Source organism: Perna viridis, chromosome 2 (genome assembly GCF_037379345.1).
Source record: "Perna viridis isolate PV_CMFRI_1.1 ecotype Kerala chromosome 2, ASM3737934v1, whole genome shotgun sequence".
Lineage (NCBI taxonomy): Eukaryota > Metazoa > Mollusca > Bivalvia > Mytilida > Mytilidae > Perna > Perna viridis.
The window spans coordinates 29,919,673-29,941,962 of record NC_142446.1 but is presented as its reverse complement, the minus strand read 5'-3'; the positions used below and the strand labels follow the sequence as shown (position 1 = coordinate 29,941,962).

At 34.8% G+C, this 22,290-nt stretch overlaps 2 protein-coding genes across 5 annotated transcripts; both read left to right on the top strand.

Moving 5' to 3' along the window:
* The first annotated feature begins 4,232 nt into the window (after nucleotides 1–4,232).
* LOC148624563 (uncharacterized) lies at nucleotides 4,233–15,262 on the top strand. 3 transcript variants are annotated; one of them, XM_088567241.1, is made up of 9 exons: nucleotides 4,233–4,355; nucleotides 7,960–8,083; nucleotides 8,311–8,456; nucleotides 8,738–8,888; nucleotides 9,115–9,288; nucleotides 11,801–11,898; nucleotides 12,645–12,826; nucleotides 14,339–14,478; nucleotides 14,932–15,262. In XM_088567241.1, exons 2-9 carry the CDS (start codon nucleotides 7,967–7,969, stop codon nucleotides 15,049–15,051), a joined length of 1,128 nt encoding a protein of 375 aa, XP_088423367.1. In that variant the 5' UTR covers nucleotides 4,233–4,355; nucleotides 7,960–7,966; the 3' UTR covers nucleotides 15,052–15,262. The 3 variants fall into 3 exon arrangements, with proteins under 3 accessions (XP_088423367.1, XP_088423365.1, XP_088423366.1); XM_088567239.1 differs by lacking the exon at nucleotides 4,233–4,355 and adding an exon at nucleotides 5,032–5,166; XM_088567240.1 differs by lacking the exon at nucleotides 4,233–4,355 and adding an exon at nucleotides 5,170–5,200.
* A 671-nt stretch (nucleotides 15,263–15,933) lies between these two features.
* On the top strand, nucleotides 15,934–22,160 carry LOC148624562 (monocarboxylate transporter 12-like). Of its 2 annotated transcripts, none has more exons than XM_088567238.1 (6): nucleotides 15,934–16,057; nucleotides 17,285–17,481; nucleotides 17,851–17,994; nucleotides 18,436–19,209; nucleotides 20,530–20,580; nucleotides 20,808–22,160. In XM_088567238.1, exons 2-6 carry the CDS (start codon nucleotides 17,295–17,297, stop codon nucleotides 21,173–21,175), a joined length of 1,524 nt encoding a protein of 507 aa, XP_088423364.1. In that variant the 5' UTR covers nucleotides 15,934–16,057; nucleotides 17,285–17,294; the 3' UTR covers nucleotides 21,176–22,160. The 2 variants fall into 2 exon arrangements, with proteins under 2 accessions (XP_088423364.1, XP_088423362.1); XM_088567236.1 differs by lacking the exon at nucleotides 15,934–16,057 and adding an exon at nucleotides 16,363–16,512.
* The last annotated feature ends 130 nt before the right edge of the window (nucleotides 22,161–22,290 follow it).

Below are 22,290 nucleotides of genomic sequence, written 5' to 3'. Positions count from 1 at the left end.
AAATTTGCTCTTCGGGCAATACCAGTCTGCGTCCATACTTGCTCCTCGGGCAATACCAGTCTGTGTCCACACTTGTTACTCTAAAATAGCATGTCTGTGTAAAATTATCACGTGTATAAAAACTTCTTGATTTTGGAAATAAGAAGACTGGATTTCACTCTGTTCAGTACATTTATAGTTTTCAGAGAAATCATGGATTGCAACACAATGCGTAACTGGTGAATTTGTGATCAAAGTTTTTAATTGTTTTGACTGTAAGTATGCCCTAAATTGATGGGAAGGGAAACACACAAGTAATTGTTTCATTTATTCAAACATGTCACATACCTTGGAGTCTTTCTTTACAAGAACAAGCTTCCTAACTACTTTATCTCCTTTTATTTTTACATTTTCATATTCGTATCGTTCCGATGATACTTCGTCTGCTCCGCTTTTGTCCAATTCCTCATCTAAATGTCAAGTTTGTTAACACCACACTAGGCATATTCCAGATTCAAACAAGACATTTTATGTTGGTGCGTATTGGCAGATCGTGCCAAAATGTTGCAACAACAAGTTCGTGTAAGGAACCATAGAGTGATACCGCACAATTTTCTTTTCCGATGAGTGTTTTCTTTCGAAATTGCATGCATTATTTAAACAGACTTTTCATCTCAACATGAAGTCGACAACAGCATGTAAGTTTATCTTTGCGAGTAGCAGGGCGAATAAAGTAAGGCTTACATTTTTCAAATGCGCGCTGTCCAATCTATATCTCAGGATGTTCTCTTATGAAGTCAAAATATATTTCCGTTTGTTTTTTTTCTAGTATGTAACGCTGGTGGGAAGAAGATAGTTTAGGACCTATACGGACACGTTTAAGATCGTTTTTATTATTCGTAGGTCTGCTGCTGCTTTCTTTCAACCAAAAATCGTACACAAGCCCTTTCGTTGTATCGTCTAACTCATCGTGCGTAGTTTTCCTCGATGTATATAGATTAAGGCTAGAAACCACTAATTCCACTTCCCATAGGCTTCTATGCTAATTTTACAATATTCAATGGCTTCTCTGGACTTTACTTTAACTTTAACCTGCATAGGACTATATATTAGCATGATTCTACATATGTCAGCTCACAATCCTCAGAATGGCATGTGGGGTTAGCAGACTTGCAGTGCAGTACTGGTCACCGGAAGTGAAGGGTCTATAAATAGCATGGGAAATCCCAGTGTTTTCACAAAATAGGGGTATATTTAGAAATCATTATAGAGATTAGGCTTCACATCACAAGAAGCAAAATGCACCTATAAAATGTACAGAAATGTTTTTTCCTTTCAGAAACTGTTTAATTTTTTTAAATAAGATGAGAACTTTTTTTCACAGCACTATGAGGAACAGGGGTAATTTCTGCGTAGGACTATTTTTGCGTACGTTCCAAATGCTCATTGGTTGAATTGGTGGTCTGTAACCTATAGACAGGACGATTTTCCAGAATGCAGCACTTTAGCTCTGAAGGGTGTGCTCTTTTGGATTGTTTTCTGATTGGCGCCTTATGTACTTGCTAAATTTTTCACTGTCTAAATAATTCTCAAAATAATACTCGGAATAAAATTAGATACCTGCTAAGACCTTTGAAACGACAAAAATAAGCAACTCATTCGTGACACTTATCCAGTAATTCGCCTTAAAGGCGTAATTACTTAAAATTGTAACAAGATAACTGGACTTTAGAAAGTTAAGTGATTATAGTACGTCTTTTGGGTATTTCGCTTCATGCCATGTAGTATAGAACTGTCAGGCGAACACCACAAGTTATATATATATATATCAGTTTTCTTTTTTCCTCGGATAACTTGTATGTTCTCCCGTTTTCGTTGTTTTTCTATGACAGACAGGTGTACGCGACCGTGCCTGTCATGGGTAAAATAGCTAATCGCAACACCCAAAGTAAAATAGTCCAGTAAAGTTCAGAGGGTCAATGAATAAATTTATCTAACTTTTTGTACGCAGGTCCATATCTTTCTATGACAATGAATGTTAATATATTCACATTATACAAAAACTTAAGAATTGGTTACTATATAACGGAATACTGATACGTGGTTAATCGGCGCCCAGTAATACGACACATATTTTATGCAAATTACTCATTGTGCTTTTTGTAATCCCACAGCTTTTGGCTGTAACGGAAGAAACTGGTTCTTACACCCGTCATCTATTGAAGATCTGGGATTTCTTCCACTCTAGTGAGAAATTCTTCATATAATAACTCGTTCCGTTGAGCTCCACTCGTCAAAAGGCGGAATTTCTCACACCCGTGGATTCATGGATCAGGTGCACCGATAGGGTAAGCGTCTTCTGCTTTTCTAGAAACACCCTCCGAACTCCTCATGAAAAGTCAAGACCGGGGTAGACGAAAGAGGAAAGGAAAACTTTGACACATTGAACAAATCGGTTCTCATGGTGCAGATGGATACATCGTAACGATCCACGAGTTTATTGATGACGACTATGGAAGAAATCCGAGATATTCAATAAGAAAGAGAAATTGTGTGCGCATATGAAACCTTTTGAAATTCATCGTGCTGGTGAACCAAGTTTATTGGCTAATCAACTTTTTGTCCTTACTTTAAAATAGTCGTGATACAAATGCTTTTATAATGTCTAGGATTTCTCAGAATTTGTCATTTCTATTTAACCTTTCATTACTTATAATTGATTGTATGTCCTTGCTCACTGCTATTATATCTGATTTTATTACATTCCATATTAATTGATGCTTTTTTACACAAATCATCCATTTTTTTTTTTTTTGCATGTAGTTGGTTTCTACTTAAATATCATGGCTATTACAAGTGATTTATGAATAATTCTTATATGTTTTACGTAAAAAAATTGGACACTGTCTATTCATCTACACTAAAAGGACCAACTCGACTTCTCGAGTCGAATACTGCGCAATGAATCAATGACACCATAAATATCATAACGTTTGAACCTTTCACACTTTTCCGATTTTCCGAGGGAAATATTATATTTGAATCATTTTTCCAGATGTGTATGGGCTCTTTCCACATAAGGGTCAATCATTACCATAACTCATGCTGAGTTAATACTGGTATTTTCCTCATAGTGGTCAATCATTACCATAATTCGTGCTAGAGTAATACTGTTATTTTCCTCATAGTGGTCAATCATTACCATAACTCATGCTGGATTATTACAGGTTTTTCCTCAAAGTGGTCAATCATTACCATATTTCATGCTGGATTATTACTGGTCTTTTCCTCATAGTGGTCAATCATTACCATGACTCATGCTGGATTAATAGTGGTCTATTCTTCATTGTGGTCAAATATTACCATAACTCATACGGTATTAATACTGGTATTTTCCTCATAGTGCTCAATCATTACCATAACTGAAGCGGGATTAATACTGGTATTTTCCCCATAGTGCTCAATCATTACCATAACTCGTGCTGAATTTATACTGTTATTTTTTTTCATAGTGTTCAAACATTACCATTTAACTCGTGCTGGATTAATACTGGTCTTCGTAAATCACTATGGAACCAAATACACTGTAGACATGTATATGGCAAGCCATAATGGACAAAAATCAATATTTTGTAATATTAGAAAATGAATTTTTAATATTACAAAACCATTTCTTTTTTATTTAAAAAAAGATTTTTTAATATTAGAAATTTATTTTGTAATATTAAAAATTCATTTTCTAATATTACAAATTCCTGATTTAGCAATATTATAAAACATCATACATTTTGTAATATTACAAATTAAATTTGTAATATTAGAAAATGAATTTGTAATATTAAAAATCATTTTTAATATTAGAAAACACTCATTTTTGTTCACTTTGGCTTGCCATACATGTAATTTTCTACTATGGCATCTACTGTTGCCTCTACACAAATTCTCTTCGCAACTGTGCTTGCTTGTCCTCTTGGTGACCAGGCGCGTAGCTGCCGTTAGGCAAAAAAGCTTTTGCCTGCATTTAATTTTGCCATTTTTTTTTCTTTTTTGAGATAAAATACATCCAGGAGAGGCATAAATGATGCTCTAAAACGCTATCTCCGCAGAGCTTCGGAGCTTTGGAACGGAACGGAACGGAACAGAAACGATTTTTAAAACCGGACTCTAACAGAATATTTCAAAATTCCGCTGAAAAATTACGTGCCCGCTACCCTTCCGTTCCAAAAGTAACAAGCGCCGCCTACTCTCTATTACGGTTCAAAATGTCAACAAAACAGGGTCTCTTGTGGAAAATTATTGAAACTTCAATAATAAATGTAATTTTTCTTGCAAATTTGGTATCATCATACAGGAAAATGATTCCTGAATCGAACTAGGTAGTGTGACATGCACAATTTCAACTTGAAAGTCGTTACAAGCTGTTGAAAGGCGATACTCCGCGGTAACGCAAAATGATGTAAATTTCCCAACTTTTTGTATGGCACATCGTTCTGACCCCAACCCGACATATCAATATCCAAATAAAAAAGAAGAGGGTTGCAGGGTCAGAGGAAATTCGGACTACCAGACCCCCTGCCGTAATTTTGCCTACACTTCAATTTGGCCTCAGCTACGCGCCTGGTGACCGTCTATTAGCTTGAATTATGATCTCGTGTCTGTAGTCAGGCTATGTATACATACTAAAATACAAACTATAGACCCATGAAATATTGAGATTTTTACGTATGAATTGGAAGCAAAAACCTTTTTTTTTCTCTCATATGAACACAAAATAACGACAAGAAATAACAAACCGTTTTCAATCAGTCTGTCTTTTTTCACTGTTTTATTACACGTTTCAATCATGTTTCTAAGTGATTAAAGCAAAGCGTCACCAAACTGTGCGGAACGTCTTTGGATTTCTTTTTAGAATTCGCTTTCGCTGGAGGCGTCCGTTCACATGGCATTTGAATGGCTAGACTATTTGAATACGAATTGAATGCGAATTATTGAATCTAAAACGCATCCAGAAGCGAATTCAATAATGCCATTATTTCATTTTGCATTAATTCAGATTGGAAATTCGTTGTCGGATGAGCGTGTAACTGAATTAGAATTCGCATTGAATGCGAATACGCTCCAGTTTAAAGTTTAAAGGGGAGCAATCGTATTTAAACGTCATAAAATAGGACGTTGTCAGCGATAAAGGTAAGCCATCTCTAATATTGTTCTGATAGAAAGCGTAAGTACTATAAGTGGAGGTGTCAGAAAAGAAGATCCTTGGTATATTTTTTTCTATCTGATTACACATTTTTATAATGCATTTGATTTGGACATGTTTTTAAAGGACAATGTATATATTTTTTATCAAATATACGCCCATATAGTCCAAATAATGATTACGTTCGCATTTTCACGACCAAGCAAAATAAAAACTAGTTAGCCTCCCAAGACGGCATAACTATTTGGACTAGACGCCCCCATAAAAATCAGTAAAATCATCAAATGACACGATGGTTCTTAAACGGCATATGCGCTTCTTTTTAAGTCGCTAATATCATAGAGCATGTCGCAACGGGATGATAATACGTTACCCTGCACAATGTGTATACATTTAAGTGAAAATGTATATTCCTCAGATTAAGGTCACTGACTTGATGTATGCCATATTTTGAAACAACTCTGCCATCGTCCCTCCAACAATCAAAGTACTCACGTACTGAATAAATTTAAATTCGATCGTTTGAATTTTTACGCCTCAAATAATCGTTCGTCAAATTGCAAAAATATGGGATAAAAACAGGGATAAAAGGAAAATACGGGGTCGAATTCAAACGTATCAAAACACAAGCTTATTGTTGTAAATGGTTAGTATTGAACTCTTCGATCTATTTTTTAAATTCACCATTCTGATTACAAAGGACATTTAATAAACACACAACAAATTCGTGGTGCATCGTAGCATGCAGTGCGCCAGTTTGCGAAATATTCAGGTTTGATGTTGGTTTAAATGGACCACTTAGATGAATTAACAAATAACTATTCAACATACTGCATTATTGGACTATAAACTACTAGTTGGCCTTTCTCAGTTTCTAAAGTCGGATCTTCAATTCGAAGCTGTCTGTCAAATTCAAACTTAAGCCACAGTCATTGAAATAAAGCATGTCCTTCTCAACTAGCTACATTTCTCAGATGATAAGCTATATAGCTTAAGCCCTACAAGTTATCGCATAGACGCATATATGTCATATGTGCCATGTAAAAGCGCTTAGTTTCTGCTTGGGCACCTTGTTCCAAAGACACATACATCAACATAAATGCCAGTCTTAGAACAATATATCAACAATCATGTCTGGTGCAGGAAACACTATATAGTCCTTCTCTTTTAATGACCTGAAGCACCTACAGCTCTATCATCATGACACAAGGCCAAATAACTAAATAGAATGATTATTACAAAAAGCAATATCACCAGACCACAAATTGACATCATTCCTGTATTATCAATATTATTCATTTGCCATCGTTTATTAGCAAAGTTTCATTTTTTATTTTTCATCTCCGTGCTTCCGAGACGGTAACTAATAAAAATACACGATACATTGGATGATAGATCAGGATGGTTTAGGGGTTATGCTACCTTTTGTTAAAAGTCTAGAAAAAAAATAAGTGGAAAATAATAGCCTGGAACAGGGAGTTTAGTCCCTGCCTGGGACCTCTTTCTTTAAGAAGGTTTCTTGGTCGAGCGGAACCGCTGTCCTTTTTTGTAAATAAATAGATCTGCCAGGCCTTCCATGAAATAAATGAAAACAGCCTTTCCAGTTGGTACCCAGCATTCCTCCTTTTCATTTCTATAATCGATGACTTAATAATCTCGCATGGTTTTCATTTCTAGTTTGTAGGCAACTTGAATATATCCACTTATTGAATATAATGAACGATTGGTTTATTCAGATACTGATAAGAGGTTAGAGGTCAACTATTTTTATTTGGATCGTTGTAAATACAAACCAAATTAAATTCGTATTTAAAGTTGTTTCTTGTGTTTGTTTATTAGCGCAATAGCATAGAATCAAATATGATATATTAGAAATACCTATTATCTGCATTTGAACCTTAATCGGTTATGCCAATTGGACTGTTTTCCTGTGGTAGTGTAAAATAATTGCAGATGCTAACAGGCTTTATAAATCTAAAGGCTCTAGCGACTGCTATATAATATCAATTCTGATCTTCGATCTAAATTGATAAAAATCGATTAAGTCCTCCACTATTATTATCACGAGAGGGGCTTGGATTTAATGTCTGGTTAAGATTTATTTTCGCGCAAGCGCACAATTTTTATTTATAGGTCTCAGTGTCGTATTAATTTTCCCATAGACTTCTATAGTGAAGTGCATATTTTTAGGATTTTAAAAAAAATATGTAAATTGATTCAATAAAACTTTCACTTATGTAGCATTTCTAAGGACATGTGAAAAAATAATTTCCCGCAAAGAAAATAGGGTGAGTCCACGAAGATCGGACAGAAAAGTAGTCGAACTATAAATAGCCATTTTCCCTACTTTCACTTTCGTTTTGCACTCACCAAACCAACCTTTTCAGTGGAACATTTTTATGATATTATGTTAGATTTTCTCTTAAAAAAGTTCCAGTGTGATGTTTGCTCTATTTTATAAGTCATTGTTCATATCTTTTGATAAAACATTAGTTTGTAGAGAGGCAAAAAGAAAATGCACTATATTTTTATAGCATCCATGTTTTGACATACACCCGCTCAGGGATATGCAATACGATACTGGTACCTATATTCTAGCAGCAACCGATGTCACTTCTTACTTGAACAACGGCCTCGTTAAGTAAAGGGAAAAAGATATAATCCTTATTTTTTGCTAATGGATGGATAAAAAAACTTTTTTCTCTCAAAAAGGTCCGACCCTCACTTTGCGCTAATAAAATGGTTGGTGTCTAATAGTGTTGAATATTTTTTTATATCAGATAAAACATGGCAGAACCTGCGAAGCTAGTAGAATATAGTAATCTTGGAAAGTCCGGATTGAAAGTATCTAATATCTGCCTTGGAACTATGACTTTCGGAAAAGTAGAAAACGCTCCTATGGAGGTAAGTTAGATGATAGTCTATGTAATTTTGTATTCTTTGTTTGGTATTACAAAGTTGATACCCTCGTTTTTGTTTCACTTGTTGGTCAGCCTGCCAAATCTTCAAAATATATGGACTTCAGACTCAACCTCAGATGTGCAGTTTTAGGTACTTGAAGAGACAATGAGATGTTGTGACAACAAATACATTTACAATACAAACAAGATTTAATGATGTTTGCGTTTTAGGCGATGAAATGCCCGACCCAATCAGACGAGGAGAAATCACACCAGATAATGGACCGTTACGTTGAACTCGGAGGGAACTTTCTTGATACGGCAAACGTCTACGTTATGGGGCAGTCAGAGAGAATCATTGGGAGATGGTTACAAAAGTAAGAAGTACTTTCCCATTGTGTGCAGATGTCTATGAAAAAATCAAGATGTGTCAGTCTACTTCTATGAACCTTCAAGCATGTGGTAGATACTTAGTTTTTTGTGATGTAAATGTTCGTCACAGGGGTTACTTTGTTGTATCAGAAGCTTTTGACTACATTCGTTTTAAGATTTGTATTAAGACTGTTGTATAATAAATACAGTTGACCATGTTCAGATAATTTATAGGTTTTAAACAGTTAAATCATATTAAGTTAAAATATGAAATCCGTTTTCTCAGGCGCAAAAGGGATGATGTGGTCATTGCAAGTAAAGTCCGATTTCAAACGGGACTACAACCGAACAGCGTTGGGTTGAGTAGACGGCATATCATTAAAAGTCTGGATGAAAGTTTGGAACGTCTACAAACCGACTACATCGACTTGTATCAGGTTGGTATACATTAAAACTGTTAAACAACGCCTTTCACACACATCAGCATTCAATTGACATAAGAAATGAACATAGCATGCAAGAAATAGTGAAGTTTTCGTATCTCATACCAAATGGCGATCTCGACGTGTTTATGTCCATAAATATGTACTGTTTACAAATTGTGGCCTGCAACAAATTATTTTAGTTTAAAGTCGTATTTTCGTTTACTTACTTTACTTTTAGACCCATCTTTGGGATGATGCTACCCCTGTAGAAGAAACTTTGCGGACGTTGGACGATTTAGTGAGATGTGGTAAAATAAGATATATTGGAGTCTGTAATTTGGTTGGTTGGCAGATGCAAAAGACAGTAGACGCAACAAAATACATGGGGATGACACCCGTCATTAGCTTACAGGTAAGATTGTTTGTACTGGGCATGTAGTCAAGAGCTTCGTGACGAAAGATTTAGTTTTTAACGATCTCTCTGAAATAAAAGAACATAAAGTATTTGTATTAATGAGCACTGTAAGTCGGAAGTAGATATGAGTAATTTTTTTCTTGGAAAGATAATATATTCTTATTTTGAAAGATAAAAAATACTTTTAACTACTCAACTTTGTGCGTACCACTCAACCATGAAAGACAGGAGGAACTAAATGTCAATACTATCACTGCTTTGTGGATTTCCCAATTGCTTACTTAACAGTTTCTTTCCCTTTCAGCGCACCTGACCCCTCTATTGTCATTACTATGTGTACGTCGTCGTCTTCCTTTAACTTTTTCTAACATCTCTGAAACTACTGGACAGATTGTATCCAAACTTTGCATGAATGCTCCTTAGGGTATATTAACAATGTGGGGATTTTTGTTCCTTTTTGCATGACATGTCGTTACTAAGAATAATCCACAGGGGTCAAATTGCAGAATTTTGCAAATAACTCAGTTGATTTAGCTAAAACCTTACTGGAGTAAAATTGTACAGCATGATGGGATGGACCTATGCCGAAATTTTTAGAAAGATCCAAAGACGGAAAAATGAGTTATGGGTCCTGAAAAGAATTTTTTTCCGAATTTCACATTTCCACACCTCTGAAACCACTGGATGGATTGAAACAAACTTAAGTATTGATATTCTTAGCAAATCTTAGCAATCTGTGCGTAGAGATTTACGATCTTATGAAAAACATAGTCGCCGTTACTAAAAATAGACCAAAGGGGTAAAATTGTAGAATTTTGTAAATAACTCAAGAACATTTGGGTTTAGCTAGAATCAGGTTGGTTTGATATTGTTCAGCATGATGGGATGGGACCTATTCCGAAATTTTCAGAAAGATCCATGGACGGATAAATGAGCTATGGGTCCTGAAATGGATCTCTTCCCGAATTTTACATTTCCAACTTCGAAATCTCCTTTGAAACTATCGGATGGATTGTAACCAGACATGGCATGAATGCTTGGTAGGATCGTATTCTTAACAATCTGTGTGTGTGGAGAATTTTGATCCGTGAAAAAACATGACCACCATTACTACGAATTGAGGAAATTACTCGAAAACCAATGGATTTATCCAAATTTTCACATAGTAAATTGATCAGTATAATGCCAAAATGTTGATCGATGTTGGAGTTATGGGCCCTTGGAGAATAAGAAAAACAACTATGAGAGATTATTTCATAATGTGAAAACCGGTTGGATAACAAAGATGCATGATTCTTGTGACAATAGTACTGTACGATAGAGTCAATATCATTGAGCAGGTGATTCAGGCTCTCTAGAGCCTCTAGTTCTATTTTTTGTTTGTTATGGGTGTCATTATTTTCTTTGCTTCGTCCTTGCTTTTATACATCTGTGTTTTTACGATCATTGAAACAGGGTTGCTGTATTTGTTTCATCGTTAATTATGACTTTTCACGTACTTATAAGAGAATTGCTGTGAATATAGCTCATAAACGGATGCTCCAATCCCAAACATAAAAGTACACTTTCCACTATATACACTTTCCATTTAAGTACCATTCCATATAAAATTCATTGTCCATACTAAAGTGATTCATTGTGAAGAAAAACTCACCAAACAAAGCCTTTTCAATTTACATATTCTTTTTTTTTACGTAATAGTTGTCCTTTCCATATTCAGATCTGTATTTTTGAGAAAATTATACATTCATCTCCCACTAAAATGAACAAAATCGAACACAATTAAGAACGATAACTCTTGCATAGTGCTAATTTCATGTACAATCTATATACATTTTATCTCAAAAACGCAACACCCAAATGAAAAACTATGACTGGTTATTTGGTCTAACTGATTAAGAAATTAAAGTGAATTCAGTGGGTTTTTGACATGCTTTATCACCTCCTGTCTGATTTAAAAAGACTGCTAATTAAGATCAACGCAAAGAGTAATCAAGGGAACCCAGCTTATAGCGAAATCAAAAGAATGTAATCCAGAGACAAAGTCCCGACATGGAAAACAGGCAAACACAACAAAGATAAAAACCTAAAATAACCAAAATAATACATACAAAGTAACAAAAGCAAATGAGCAACTCGGGTCTGCACTAAAAACTGGTAGCATGGACCAGGTGTACCGGTAGTGTAAGCATCCTCTGCTTTTCTAGAAACACACGCCGAGTTGCTCATAACAAGTCATGTCCGGAGTAGACGAAAGAGGAAAGCAAAACTAAGACACGTTGAACAAATCAGTTTTCATAGTGCAGATGGATACACCGTAACGATCCACGGGTTCATGATGACGACCATAAAACTTCTGTTGTGATGACTTCAACCAGGTAGCAACATAACACTGTTACTGTGAATATCAAATTACTATTCGTGCTCATCCAATTTTTTTAACATACTTGTTTAATTTTTAAAAATTATATTTTTAAAAAGTAAATTGAATTGGAATGCTTCCTTGCAGCAACAGTACAACCTTTTAGTGCGGCATCCCGAATTTGAAGAATTCCAAGTTTGCAAGAATGAAGGCTTGGGAGTACTTCCATGGAGTCCACTTAAAGGGTAATGTATCATGTTAAATTTATATTAACTAAAATTAATATAACCCGAATAATATCAGGCGTATAAATCCGCCGATCTACGATTGCTCCTTTGGGTGGAGAGAATCGGAGACGGAAAAGGCTTGGAATTATTCGAGTTAAAATTTATATAGAAATCGTTAATCCTTGATGCTATACACACAGCTGTGTTGTTTATACACCATAACAGCTATAATCATAACAATCTTCTACAGATATATATAACCGCTTTCAGATTTAGTTATGTTCTATCTCAGTGTGGCATGGTCGACTTGTTTATGCCACTTTATTACATGTACAATCATATACAATTTATCATATCAAACTATGCACTGACCCCAAATTATCTCAAATTATATTATCATATTTATCGAAATTTGCAGTATTACAAAATTTCAAAACATATAAAACACCGAGGCTTCATTCCTTGTACTGCACATTGTAGAACCTCTCGGTGATACTTAATTAATTACAGAGGTATAGAGCTTTGAAATCGCGTATATATACCCTCAGCGCAGGAGATTGTAATCATTTTTGAACTGGAAGAGTTAAAGTTAATCAATTATAATTAAGATACTGAAAGCGTTGTGTAAGTGTATATACAATTAGAAACAATTTCACAAACAAACAACCTCAACTAAATGACCACAAGACTAGATGATTAAAAGGAGTTGTTATACACCAAAATGATGTTGGTACTTATATTATTATGGCTTATGTATTTTTAAGAGGTTTACTGACTGGAAAATATAAAAAGAATGAAAAACTTGACCCATCAAGTGGTAGAATAGCATTCATTGCCCAGAATGAGAAAAATGCATTGCAGTCTGCCCCTGCATGGAGTCAGTATTGTGACAGTAAACACTACTGGGACCTCATATCAACACTGGAAGAGATAGGAAAGGCACATGGTAAAGTAAACATTTCGGAAGCATTTGTTGGGGAAAATTGGTTTAAAATGGGAACCAGTTTAAATTAAAGTGTATATAGTAACACAGCAATCTCCTTATGAAAGCTGAGTTATCTTTTTCTCCTGAGGTGGTACATTGTATGGTAATTCTTACTCAGTCTTTTGATATTTGTTTCTATAAAATTATGATAAGCTGTTAATATTTGTATAGACAATTAAGGACATTCCTTCTACTCACACCTCTCTTTCCTTGAGAATATTGTTGTTTCTAATGGTATATCCAGAGTAAAATTTCCTGACAAATTATTTTAAAAGTATAGGATTAAACACGTTTTTTTTTGTTTGTCAGAAATTATTTGTGTAATAAGTAAAAATCGAATAAAGTTGATTAGCGAATGGTCCAATTTTACACATCGATATATTTAATTCCTTTCTCTAAAAACTAGTTGTCGATTCGCTAAAAAGTATTTTTCTATAACCAGTGACAAATCGTCATTTTCAACAATAGACTTGATCACTAGTATAGCTCAGAATGGCTCAAGTCTAGTATAAGGGAGGTCTCATGTAAACCGACATCTTCCACAATTCGATCCTGCGACGACTTTTCAACATCCATTCAAAGATTATGTAATAATACTGTTGGAAATAGGGGGTCCTGGGATCTTTTTTATTTTTGGAGACAATATTTTTTACTCATCCATTGAAAACAGGAGGGGTAAAGGGCGATAAATGAATGATAAAATGATTTTGTATTTTCCCCATTATTTAACAAGGCAGATTTTCAATTTCGGTTGCAGCTGAAATATAAATAAAAATTTCTTATCCGACATCAGATCCCAGTCACCCCCACCACCCCCACCCTGGATAAAAATCGGTGCCTTATAAGAATGGTTTTCTAAATACACAGACTTGAATGTAAAACTAAATGAATGATATCATTTATAAATGTTTGGTTGACTTCTTCAATGTTAAAAAAGCCTCTTTTTTTATTTTTTCATTGTCTACATTTCGGGGGGGGGGGGGTATTATTATTCACCCCGCAAAGAGCGGTGACCTAAATCGATAGAAGCCATACATTTTTTACCATTAACGTTTTTATTTTACAATATAGTTCCGAGAAAGAATAGGTTTCACAATGAAGGAGACTTGTATATCATTCCGACAAAATACTTTACGAGCCTTGACGTTTTTTTCTTAATATACGACTGGAGATGATAAATGGCGCTGTACATTTCAACGTTTGGTGAAAAGTAGTTGTTAGTATTTCGCTCTCACCTAGCGACTTACATCGTAGAAATATTGTTTTTGGGGTAAACAGTGCCAGGCTGCATCTGGAAGATAGCAACCTGGAGATAACAACAGCTAAAACAGAAAATTGGTATATCATAAATCCAATTCAACTTTTTTGTACTTGTATTATTGTGTACGATAAATATAAAATGGGGCAAGAAATAGGTAAAAATGGTTCTTTTACAAATATTGGTTACTTATGTATTGTATTCTTTTATGTTAGAAAAAAGTATAGCACAAGTAGCTTTACGTTGGACCCTGCAGAAAGATGTCGTGGCTTCAACCATTATTGGAGCTACGTCTATCAAACAACTGGAGGACAATATGGCTGCTGGAAGTGGATGGAACATGTCAGTAGAGGAGGTAAAAGACCTATTGTACAGACTGTCTACGAATAAAAATAAACAACGGTTGTTAAAACCTGATAATACTGCTTAGATTTAATTATTGTAGCAATATAGAAAGTAGTTTTTCTTTATTTGGCGGGGCAATGATAATTCTTATCATATTTGTCATATAGCACGGTAGATATGTATCACAAATCTTACCTTCAGAATTTGATACGTAAGGAAGGTGCTTGAAACCCTTACTGAACGATTGTCGAAGATTAATGCATAAATCACACTTTACGAGTTTACAGTTGCTGAAATAAACAATCTTTAATACATAGAAGCTAGAACTTTGCACTCTACTTCTGGTTTAGGACCTTATTTATTTTTTAAATATCAGTGTCGAACTTTAAAAATTTACGAGACTGTTTTCTTTGCATCAGGCTAGGCAGTTGGTAGGCCCTTAATGATTTCATACATTTTACAGATGGATAGATTAGATGCAGTATCTAAACCTGACGTACCATATCCTTACGAGATGTCACTGAGAGTTAATCTCAACAGAGTTAACAGATATAATCCCCAACCTCTAGTCAAAAACTTATAAACTGATACCTGGTTCTAACAGTTAGAACTTTCATATTGAGGTTTATAGACAGACTTTAATTATATGTTGATTATTGTTTGATTTCTATTCTTCCAAATCCTGGGATACATACCCGGATGTTGTAGAATTTCAGTTATAGTTGGTACTAGTAGAATGTATAAATTTATGTTTGTGATTGAATGAAAAATCATATTAAACAAGTCGTTTTCTCGCTCGTCTTGGATTTATTTACTTGCAGTTGGAGTAACTTCCATTACAGGCTATTTCGTTAAGGCACTATCGCAGTTTTCCTTCAAAGTCTTGAAAACCTTTATCAAAAACTTTGAAAACAAATCTTTGACGGACTGTGATGGAATAGAATTCCATCTTATTTTTTAGTTAACTTTGAAGGACTTTCAAGATATTTGATCAGTCAAAATGAGTTTTCGAAATGTAAATAATAATAAAAAAAATAAATAACAGGTGCGTGACTTTTCCCGCCTATTGGATGGGTAACAGTTACAAAGTAGGCAACTATGACAAGATTTCTTCAAATACTTTGAAAAACATATGTCGTGTAAACGGGTCTTTAGTCGAAATTCGGTAAAATTTGGGAGATACCATACAAAGTTGATAACTTAGGATAATTTTTAAAACAGGCCAGTCAAAACAAACTATGAAGTACAACTAAAAAAATTTTTTTTTTGCGCGCGCAGTTAATTATCGTCTAAAAAAACTGCAAAAATGTCTGCATTGGGAAATTCGAGAGCAAGATTTTCTAAGAAAGAGTATACTTGTATTTATATTAATTTATTCCGAAAACAAGACATGTACAGTCTTGTTCATTTAAATCCACACGGTATACAAGTCAGCAAAAGCGTAGGCAGCTCCATAAAAGGTCGTCTAAAGAATCAACACTATCTACTCTATATATAGTCATTCATCTGTTGTTATCTCGCTTAGAAGCAGTCTCTCAGTATGAAAAATCAACAATAACGAACAAGGACGATAAGAACATTTCTACACAGTAAGTGGTTCGAATTTTTGAGAGTTTTGCCTTTTTCTCTTTGTAATTAAGAATGGAAATGAAAATTTCAACGATAAGAACCAATATGCACCAAGTCTTGTGCTTGAGACACAAACCGTTTCACTTACGTTAACAAAAAAAGCGATGAAAATAATTTTCGGGTTATTGACATTAGAAAATTCGTTTTTGACCTATCATTCAGGTAAGCTGGACTGTCTAAGACGTCAAATGAATTCCATCGCAATTATGGTAGAACGTTCGTAAGGATATAATTATCTAATATATCATTGGTTACTGCTATCAAAAGCACCTTGACATTTATTATTTGAACAACAGTTCAATGAATGATACCATCTTTACCTTTATGTTTTAAACTGTTTAAACATTGGGATTTGTATTTAAAGTAAGCTTATTAAGGAATTCTCCTTGTATTGGACCAAGACGTGAAAGGAAAGGTAGGTACTAATAACAAGTTAGATTTTAAGTATGTAGCCGTCACACTAAAGACAGTAGTGACTGACCAAAGCAAACTCCTAACACTTTAAATTGAGCGTACGTGTTATATTGAATATTAAGATATGATATAATATTTCACATTTGAGGTATTAACTACCTACAGTCATGTCAGCAGTTCGAAGTATGGTTTTGAAATAAAATGCTGTGAAATCAAGTTTACAAAATTTGTTTTAATGACATTTTTTTCAATGACGCATTTCTTTTCCTGTTTTGTTTTCGTTGGAAACACAACCTGTCTCTTTCTTTCGTGCTCCTACTTTGTATTTCAAAGTATAATCATTATATAATATGTTTTAATATGTTAAAAAGTTGCTATTAAAGTTAGTTATACATGTAGTTAAATATAATTTCAATTTTGACCCAATCAGTCTGTCACCATAAAACTAGTGAATTAATCTTTTTTTACACGTGTACCTTTAAATTTCACTCTCAATTCCATACGCGAAAAACGTTTTTATCACCATCCATATATCTCTATTTTTGTGTCTATTTGTTTTTAATTGGACTACTAGGTTCCGAATACATAGTTATAGTGAAATTCAATACCCGGTTTACATACGTTTACGTACAACAGAGGTAGTTATTTAACACCACTAATGTATATGTCTTTTAAAAGATAGTATATTTTGGGTTTCTATACATTATAGTGGTATGAATTGCAGATGTAGAATATCATATAAGCATCACTTCAGTGCACATATTTTTTTTCAGGGAGTTGGCCATGAAAGATGTAGACAAAGGCCATGCTTGGTTGTGTTTCTTAGGAGCTATTGGTGCCAATTTTTTGAATGCAGCCGTTGGTTATGGTTCTGGTGTCATACATGTTGGTCTTCTTGAATACTATAAACAAGATGTTGCGAAAACAGCAGTTGTTGGAGCTGTCTTTTCGAATTTGCTTTGTTTGCTTGGTACGTGAATGAGAAAAAAACTATTTTTACATTCTAAGGTAATTCGTTTGGTTCTATGCCTACGGTTAAAAACTTTCTCACTTTTAATCTATGAGATTATACTTACTTGATGCCTGTTAGGATGGCAGAAAAAGTATTATTATTACTCATACTATCGCTGACTTAAGTAAAATGATCACAGAGAACCACGCTCTTGATTATAAAATGGATGGGTCTGTATGTCAGTTTTAAAACTCAATGTTTTTTTCATAAACATAATCAAAGTTCACACAAGTACTTAGACCAAACTTGAAAATGTGGATCTGAATCAATAATTATGTGATAGAGTTTTGAATTTCCTTGACTAATTTCACAACAATCTCATTATAGGACCACTAGGAAGTGTTACCATCAATCTCACTAGTTGCCGAGTGTCGACTATGATTGGAGGATTCCTTATTACAGCTGGTATGGTTGCTACGTATTTTGCTGATGATCTGAATGTTATTTTGGTGACGTACGGAATACTGGCTGGTATGTAAATATTGGTCTATTAATTAGTGTTAAATGACATTGTATTCGCACATCCAAAAGTGCAGAAAAGTTATTGCATAAATGTTAATAAAAAAAACGAATTCAATTCAATTCAATGCCAATAAAAAAGAAAGTTAAGCTACCAGTGGGGTACACGGATTCAATACAAAAAGATGATAAAACTATGTGCAACACTAGGGTAAACAATATTTGTATTTCCCTTGCAGCAATCTGAAGTTGGTGCATTGGGACATGCTCCCACAATCAGATGTGCAGGCAAAAAATGCGCACTTATCGTGCTGCATAGTTGATACTGAAAGCAAAATTCTTGTGGTTTAGGCAAATGGTGCAAGCGTTTCTTTTTCTACTCTTTTGTTTTTGTTTCAAATTTGTGATATATTCCTTTACGTGTATTTGATTTTAGCTCAAATTCACTTTCAGGAACCGGTCTTGGGGTGTCAACGACAACAGGATTTGTGGTTCTTGGCTATTCATTCGAAAAATATCGAAGCATAACGATGGGAATAAGCCTAGCGTTTGCAGGGGCTGGCATGTTTGCAACTGGACCAATGATTCAGTATCTCACAAATCAATATTCTATCCGTGGAGCCTTTCTTCTTTTAGGGGCTATAGGCAGTAACTTGTTTGTATGTGGAGCCCTAATGAAACCATCCGAACTCGAAAAAATACATAAAAAGTTTGTGACTGACGAAAAGAGAACTATACGAGGAATTTTACTGAAAACACTTCATTTTGAAGTATTTAAAAATCCATCGTTTTGTTTCATTTTAGTAGGAACGGTATTTATTGGTCTCCCCTACAGCTTAATCCTCCTTCATTTGCCAAACTATTCAATAATACATGGGTATTCCAACGACCAAGCAGCATTCCTTTTGGCCCTGATTGGCCTTGGTAGCACCATTAACAGAGTAATTGTTGGTCTTGTTAGTGGAGATGGTGGTATAGATGTCTTATTGCTATATTTCGGATCAGTTTCTATAGCAGGGATATTCACTATTACTTTCCCTTTTTATTCTGCTTATTATACTGGACAGTGTTTGTATGCGGTAGTTTTTGGACTTTACAGCGGCGCTTTCTGTGCTGTGATGACTCCTTTGTGTTTTGAGATGGTGGGATTAGAGTATTTGTCAACAGCAATCGGATTTTACTTTTTTGCTCTTGGTGTTGGAGGAATTGCTGGGCCTCCCATTGCAGGTAATAGCTGCCTTACATGTACATCAAGGTTATCCCTTTGAACTCAGTAAGTTCAAATCAAAATACATTGCGAATTGATAAAAAAATTAACCTCGTTTATTTTTTTTTTAAATATTAACGCGTCTAATGTTTGTAGGGTACGTACGAGTTTAAAAAGGCAAAACTTTCCATAAAATAGTTACTGAAGGCAATCTATTAATTCGATTTATAATTCAATTCGGTTTGGAAATAACATCCAAGAAACTATAAAATATTAAAAGTCGAGACACAGTATTTTCTACAACACAAATGCTGGTCAGTACAAAAGCAGTAGACGTGTTAATACATGGGAATGCATCTTGATTTAAATAACTAGATATGGACTAAGCGTCAGTGATGTTCTATATGTATGAAGAATGTAAGACCAGTACAATCAATGGCTAAAAATTATTCCAACGGAATTAGGTGACGATATTTGTCGACACGGAAGTAGACGATTTTTTTTGTCTTTTAATAAGACATTGAACTCCGTCCATCATATTAACAAAAAAAAATGCTGTAGGTATGTTATAGATTTCAGCAGCAAAATTGTAAAATTGGGGAATCATTTTGTTACTCTTCGCAAACCTCAATTCAACAGATTTCTATGTCAGTTCTGATCTGCTAAGAGAAATTTGTAACAAGTATATTAACAAGTTTTGAAAACAGTTATTCCAGCAGACTGTTTGATAAATATAAATGCCTTAGTTTAAAAAGGTTAGGCCAACCTAGTATTTTTACCCCGCTCCAGTCCAATAATGCAATAATGTTAAAATCAAGACAAGCGACTGATTTGCTGCAACGCTCATCTTCATTAGGAAGCGTATATCTTAGGGGGACAAGGGCAGTCCTCTCCTTTTTCTCACCCAAAAAGTGTATCTCCTTAAAACCCAAGACCCAACCGTAAGAATCGGGCATATATGTATATTTTATGTATTCCATTGAATCCGTGTCCGAGAACACAGTGAAAGCTTAACCTATCAACAACAGAAATAAATTACTGTTCTTTATTTTTACCCTTTTCTCCTTCACCATCCGTTTCCTTGTTCCCTGTACCCTATACTCCCCAATTGCGGATTCGTAAGGGGTTAGCAGCCCTCCTCTTCAAAGTGTCCGCCCCTGACTTCCCCCAGGTATCGGATACAAACTGTAGCTACAGTAGCTTTATAGTGGTTAAGAAAGTTTTCCGATTTTATTGAAAGCTCGGAAAAGTCATCTATGCATCCAAGGTTTACATTAAAAACATAGAGTACATTATTTTTACATTTTTTTTACATTAAATTGGAAATTAATCTTTTAAAGGTGCAATTGTTGATAATGGTGGAACATACGACACCAGTTTTTATTTCTCAGGTTAGTAATCAAGAACCCTTTCATTAGAGTTAATTAAGAAAAACAGATTTTAGGCATGAACATTGTGTCCTGGAAGACAAAGCATTTTACGTTTCTCGTTGTTTTCTTACTTTATTTGGTTTGATATATTTTTGGGAGTTTGTTTCTCCCCAGAAAAGAACTGATTTTCCATAATTTCTCATAACTACTATAATTTGTCTTGTAGTAACAACTTTTTTGCATTACAGGAATTTCATTTCTTCTCTGTGCTATCCTGACTTTGTTTGCTGCTGTCAAGAAGAGGGATATGTCGTCAAATCTTACCAAGAATGCTGATGTCTCGCGCAGTATAGATTCATCAGATACACCTGATATCCGTTTTGCTGAAGGATCTGGATTCCTTGCAGGCTCCGGATTTTTTCATGGTTCTGGTTTTATGATCGCGCCTGAAATTTTTGCAAGTTCTGGCTCATTTCGCGGATCTGGACATTTTGTGCGAGGTATTAACGCATATTTTAAGGAAAACGAAATAGTTATAAAACATGAAGAAATATCACCGCTTACGAGAACGTATGGAACTCCAGATACTCATGATCAAAATTTTCAATTAAAATGATATTCATTTATACTTAACGATCTAAGCAGTGGCGGATTTAGGGTTTCCGAAAAGGGGACCGCATTAGAGGGACCCACTCCGTTTAATTGGACTCGAGTTCACCTAAGGTATTGATAAAAGTCATGTTATCTGTTGACAATGAAACACTAAAACCAAAATTTGGGGATGAAACTTCCCTTCAGAGAAAGGACCGATAAATGTAAGAAAACGGAGAATATACTTCTTGATTGCGTTTGCCTATCGAAGATGTAGACAATAACAGTGCACTGGCTGACATAAAACTGATATACGGAGGAGGCTTAGAACCGCGGGAAAATGCAAGGCTGTGCAGAACATTTCACCGATACGAGTCGAATTCATCAAAGTTTTTGTCCATTCAATGCAGTGTTATTGTCACAATGTAAATGTAAAAAAAAACAAGAAAAATAATGTTTTTATTAAAAGCGGGCTACATCCTGGCAACTTCAAATGTAACGACAGAATTTTATATTCAGTCAGTGACTGTATATCACTTGCAGTGGCGTAGCTGCCTATACGCAAATACACAGTTGCGTACTTTCGGAAAAAGTAACAAAAATAAAAACACACATTTTAAAGATGAAATAAAGGCTATTTATCACATGTGCATGCCATGAACGTAGTATAGGCTCTGAAAAACTGGCTCCAAAATCGTTAAAATTGAGGAGTTTCCCTCAGGACTTTGCCTTGCCGGACTCACTGGGGGCCTTGAGCGACCCCCCCCCCGCCCCCCCCAAGACCCCTCGCCGTAATTTTGCGTACAACTAAAACAGGCCTAGCTACGCCCCTGACTTGTAAATATTCGGTCAATACAAATTGGCTGCAAATAGAATGGTTGCAGTATAAAATTGTTATCGTCGATAATTAAAAAAGTTGTATAGTTAAAAGTGCAGGCATATTTTCCCGCAAGTCTCCGGAATGATTACATATGCATACTACTTTTTAGTAATTAAACAGGTTGGTCGTATTTGTTTCATATTACACTTTTAAAAATTCATGCCAATAAACTATGGTAAATTTTTGATGTGCCACTCACTGCCTTCTTCACACAATAAAAGGTAAAATTCCATTAAAAAATCATAACTATCATCATTTGA